Raw genomic sequence first — 5,410 nt, 5'->3', positions numbered from 1 at the left:
GCTGCAGGGACACGCTTCAGGGACACACCACGGGGACATGCCATGGGGACACGCTGCAGGGCCATGCTGCAGGGACACGCTTCAGGGACACACCACGGGGACATGCCATGGGGACACGCTGCAGGGCCATGCTGCAGGGACACGCTTCAGGGACACACCACGGGGACATGCCATGGGGACACGCTGCAGGGCCATGCTGCAGGGACACGCTTCAGGGACACACCACGGGGACATGCCATGGGGACACGCTGCAGGGCCATGCTGCAGGGACACGCTTCAGGGACACACCACGGGGACATGCCATGGGGACACGCTGCAGGGCCATGCTGCAGGGACACGCTTCAGGGACACACCACGGGGACATGCCATGGGGACACACTGTAGGAATACGCTGCAGGGACAAGCCACGGGGACACGCTGCAGGGACACGCTGCAGGGACACGCTGCAGGGACACGCCGGTCCTCACCTGCTGCAGGACAAACAGGCCGACACTGAGTGATGAGCAGGAGAGTCAAACATTAAACCTCAAACCGAGCATGAATGAAGGAGCTGCTGCAGCCGAACACTCTGCATCAACTCCAAACAGGCGAAGAGTCGGGGGGGGGGTCCTCATCTGGACTGACAGGACCAGGTCTTTGGACCAAACCTCAAACATGAGTTTTTATTTGTGCGAGGACCTCAGGTCTTTCTGTTTGTGTTTGGATCATTGACTGCAGCGGTGCTGGTTCTACCTGGTGCCTCAGGTGTGTTTCACTCCCTGACTTCCTGAGAAAAACACCAGCGTGCAGCTGAAACGGTCCAAGAAGAAGACTTGTCCACAGGAAGTCTTCATCCAAAGACACAACCAGAAAGATTCACTTAATCAAAGCAGTTTTTAGAGTTTTAGAAATATCTGAAATGATTGAACCTCTTGGTTTTTGTTCAGAGGCTGCCTGGTTCTGTCACAAACTGGGACACGTTGGAAAAATGGATCTTCCATAAAGAAGGATGTAGTGGAGGATGTGTGGGTCTGTGCTGAAGCTTGTCCACCTCAGTGAGGCTGAAGACGTGGGTTGAGTTAAGCTCCGCCCCCTCCCTCAGTTATCAGCGCAGCTCATTAATTGTTGTAATTCTTCTTCCTGTGAGCAGCGAGGGCTGATACGAGCTGACAGCCCTGACTCTCACAGCCTTTAGCCTTCCTGATATGTTTGTACGTTTGCTAATCGAGAGCATTAATCACTTCAGGCGGTCGCCTCCTGACTGCTGGCTGTTTCCTTATCTGAGCTGGAGGGTGTGGCCAAACACACCTGAGGCTGGTCTGGAGTTCTCAGAAACCAGAAGCAGTCAGGCCACCATGAAGTCTCCTGTCTGATCTGTCTGCTGTCTTCTTGTCTCTGTGTGTCGCACTCATCCTCCTCTTCATCCTCTTCATCCCAGGATGACTCCTTCAGCTGGATGATTAGCACACTAAAGCTCTGGCCCTGAGTGTTAGTGATGCTAATGTGAGGCAGAGAAGTCCTTTGAGGAGCTCTCTGCAGGTCTGTTTGTACACCTGCTGCTGCTGGAGAGGTTCTGGGTGTGTGCACRTGAGTGTGTGCACGTGAGTGTGTGCACGTGAGTGTGTGTGTGCATTTGTGTAAACCTGAGGAGGAGATCTCATGACCCAGCTCTAACCTCATGATTTTATCACCTGATCTAAAGTAGGAAACCAGGTTAGCTCATTGGCTAATGACTGTTAGCATRTTTTACTGACAGGAGTGGATCATTTCCACTTCCTGTTTCAGTTCTGAAGGAAGAAACGTGTTTATTGAACCCTGAACCCTGAACCCCTCCTCAAACCCATGTTAGTCCTGGAAAGACTCTAAATCTGATTCAACTTAGAACTAAAACCAGATTTATTCAGTTCAGTGAAACCAGCAGAACTGCTGCCTCATCAGGATCTGATCCTCATCGGAACAGGAGATCCACTCTGTGTTCTGCTACAGTTAGCTGGTGCCGGCCCAGAGGACCAGATCGGACCGGTCTCAGCGTGTCCTTGTGTCCTTGTGTCCTCGTGGACAACAAGCTGAAGCAGTTTGAGCAGGTGGAGGACCTGAGACTACAGAATTCAAACATGTATCAGCTCACTGGTTCTAACCCAATCTGGTCCACTGATCCAGTCCCCTGATCCAATCCACTGATCCAATGCCTCAATCTAGTCGCCCTTTTCTCTCACTTTGTTCGTCATTACTAGCATWAAAAAAATCATCCGGTCAGGCCTCAATGCATTATGGGATATGCTGGACCGGGAAGTATCCATCAGACCAGTCCTTCGATTCGGGCCAAAGGAAGGACACATTTGTCGGCTGCATTGTGGGAGTCTTCGGTTTTGGACGGCATTCGTCGTGGCGCTGTGATGGATGAGGATGACGAATTTGGCCTTCGGAGGACCCGGCCTGCCGTTTTGGATGCAGCCTATGTCCAACAGACCCTTCTACTGGTCCAACAGAACCTTCTACTGGTCCAACAGACCCTTCTACTGGTCCAACAGACCCTTCTACTGGTCCAACAGACCCTTCTACTGGTGCAACAGACCCTTCTACTGGTCCAACAGACCCTTCTACTGGTCCAACAGACCCTTCTACTGGTCCAACAGACCCTTCTACTTGTCCAACAGACACTCCTACTGGTCCAACAGACCCTTCTACTTGTCCAACAGAACCTTCTACTTGTCCAACAGACCCTTCTACTGGTCCAACAGACCCTTCTACTGGTCCAACAGACCCTTCTACTGGTCCAACAGACCCTTCTACTTGTCCAACAGACACTCCTTGTCCAACAGACCCTTCTACTGGTCCAACAGAACCTTCTTGTCCAACAGAACCCCTCTCTGGTCATTGTCTCTGTTTGTATTTTGCTCCTTCACCATCACAGGTTGTAACAATATTTGTCACAGTTTAAATAAAATGAATGAAACACCAAACCTGGATTAGGAAAAGTGGGATTAAACTTTGAGTGGAGAGAAGCTGCACAACATTGATAAAACTAACAACAAACACAAGAAAATACTAGTAATAATATATTTTATTTCATCAGGCAGGTTGATCCATAATGAAATAATATAAATCCTGTGTCTCTGTGTGTTGCAGTTATCCCTACAGTGAAGACAGCAGTCAGGGGAAGGAGTACATGAACACCCGCTGCCCCGCCTGGTGCGACAGGATCCTCATGTCCTCCTCAGCCAGAGACCTCTTCCTGAAGGTTAGTCCTTTATGCTACATTTACACTAAACGAGTTGTACACCTCCAAAAATCTCAAAACACATGCCTGCTGATGCTGGTGTCCAGTGAGGACAGATGTCTTTAGACGCTCGAGGAGAGGAGCCTTTTTAACCGTAGTTTTGATAACTTACCAAACAGGCCGACTTCCTTACTAATCGTCCTCCAGGTAAAGTCCTTTTTATTTCTATCATGATAAAGGACACTGGAATGATCATAAATGATTGGACTATCAGTTTTTCCTCCATTGTTTGTGTGATCAGATTTCCTGGGCTTCTGGTATTTCCGGCTCATCACCAGCACGTCACTGAACAGAGTCTCTGATTGGTTGATGCGATGAGTCGTGCATCAAAAGTTCAGATTTTCCAACTCGAGCATCGGACACTTTAAACGTGCCGCACCCACAGAAAACATTCATGACGTGTGTACCGCTTCGAACCACGTTGCTCAGCTTCTAGACGCCCCTAGGTGCAMGTTCACCAGTGAYWCTGCATGTAAACCAGACGCTCCTGATGCTCAAAACACGTTTGGTGTAAATGTAGCATTACTTTCATCACCACAGCTTCTGTTATCACCTGCTGATGATGGTTGGATAAATGGATGTATGGATGGATGGTGGTTGGATGATGGATGGATGGTGGTTGGATGATGGTTGGATGATCAGTTTGTGTTTGAGCTCAGCTCCTATCATCTTCATTAAAACCTCTCTGAGTCACAGATGGAAGCAGGAGGCGTCTGAATATTAATCTGAAGCTCTAATCCAGGCCGTCCCCCTCAGACTACATCTAATCCAGGCCTTATAGAGTTCAGCCGGGCTGCATCTTCTTCATCGAGCCTCATCTTCCTCAGAGGGTTGATCCCTGCTGGCTGAGAGCTGCTGGCTCCAAACTCAGCAGAACATCAAACAATCTGCTGCCTGTTCCTGTCAGAGCTGCTGTCTGTTCTCTACAGTGGTTCTTTAAAGATCAGCTTATCATCCAACCATCATCCAACCATCATTCATCATTCAACCAATTCAATGTTTTATGTGCTGCAGAACAGGAACCTGCTGTAAAACAGCAATTATGCTGAGTCGGGCTTGATTTTTAATAATCTTTTCCTGTTAAATAAATAAATCAAATCAAATTATCATCCAACCATTGATCCCTGCTGTCCATTCTCCACAGTGGTCCTTTAGATAAAGATCAGGTTATCATCCAACAATCATCCAACCATCATCCATCATCCAAGGGAATCTAGCCCTTGTTGACATATCATCCTGGGGAGTTTAGATAAGCATGGCAATCAAGGCCATGCTGCTGGGAACCAATAGATAAACATAATTTTTTGGGACAAAACAACCTTGAATTTTCAGCTGTTTTTAATGCCTTAACTACATCTCTGAAAGTGGCGAAAAAAAAACCTTCAATCAGCCGAATTCAGGGTCCTCTCGCCTCTTCACCATCTGAAGCTTCACCCAGATATAATCCTGCATGCCAGAGGCTCGCTCCTGAGCTGTGATCCTCGTCAGAACCACATCCAGTTTRTGGCTTATCTCCCCCAGCTGCTGAGTCTGTGTGCTTCCAGCCCGGCAGAATCCTTCCAACACGCCCAACAGCTTCTGAACGGCCTGGACCACTGTTAGGGTCGCTTTCACTTTTCAGTAAATCAGGACTCCGCCTCCTCTGATCAGCAGGAATCCAGTTATCGTAAATCTTAATAGATACAAATCTTCCACGTCTTCAATGGAAAGTGGTGCGAGACACATCAGGTTCCAGCCCCAAGAACCAGTGACCCGACCAGCAGCAACCATTCCACTGGGACAGCTACGTTCCCCTCGTTCCAATCTCAATTTGGGAAAAATCGTGTCAATTGTGTTCAGAGACCAGTTGACCAAATCCATAATTCTTTTTGTTTCAGATGGTAGGTGAAAAAAGTTTTGAAAGAGCAACAAAACAGGGTAGGAGGTCCGTCTCCTCTGAAGGCCAAGTGAAGAATCATCTGTTGTTTCCTCAGGTGTTATTAAAGCTTTGATCTCAGTTGGTAAAATATGTGAACGATAGTGATCATAAATCACTTTAGTGAACTTTCTGTGGATTGACTTCCATTTATTTTTTTGGTAATTTCATATCCTAACCCTGACCATTTACCCTAAAACTAACATAAACTCAATTCACACCTTAGTCCTAAACCG

The 5,410-nt window shown here is 47.9% G+C and overlaps 1 protein-coding gene across 1 annotated transcript in view; it reads left to right on the top strand.

Annotated features, from left to right (window-relative positions):
• Positions 1 to 3,108: 3,108 nt before the first annotated feature.
• The window catches only part of LOC106511379 (type I inositol 1,4,5-trisphosphate 5-phosphatase), a gene marked incomplete at both ends in the record, with an annotated part of 3,460 nt that continues 1,158 nt past the window's right edge, over positions 3,109 to 5,410 (top strand). The window contains 1 exon segment of the mRNA XM_014000135.1: positions 3,109 to 3,220. Within this exon segment, the coding sequence (XP_013855589.1) occupies positions 3,149 to 3,220 (72 nt within the window).

This window comes from Austrofundulus limnaeus, unplaced genomic scaffold, assembly GCF_001266775.1.
Source record: "Austrofundulus limnaeus strain Quisiro unplaced genomic scaffold, Austrofundulus_limnaeus-1.0 Scaffold2730, whole genome shotgun sequence".
In the NCBI taxonomy this organism is placed as follows: Eukaryota; Metazoa; Chordata; class Actinopteri; order Cyprinodontiformes; family Rivulidae; genus Austrofundulus; species Austrofundulus limnaeus.
Note: the sequence above shows the minus strand (reverse complement) of the source record. Positions and strands in the feature narration are given on the sequence as shown.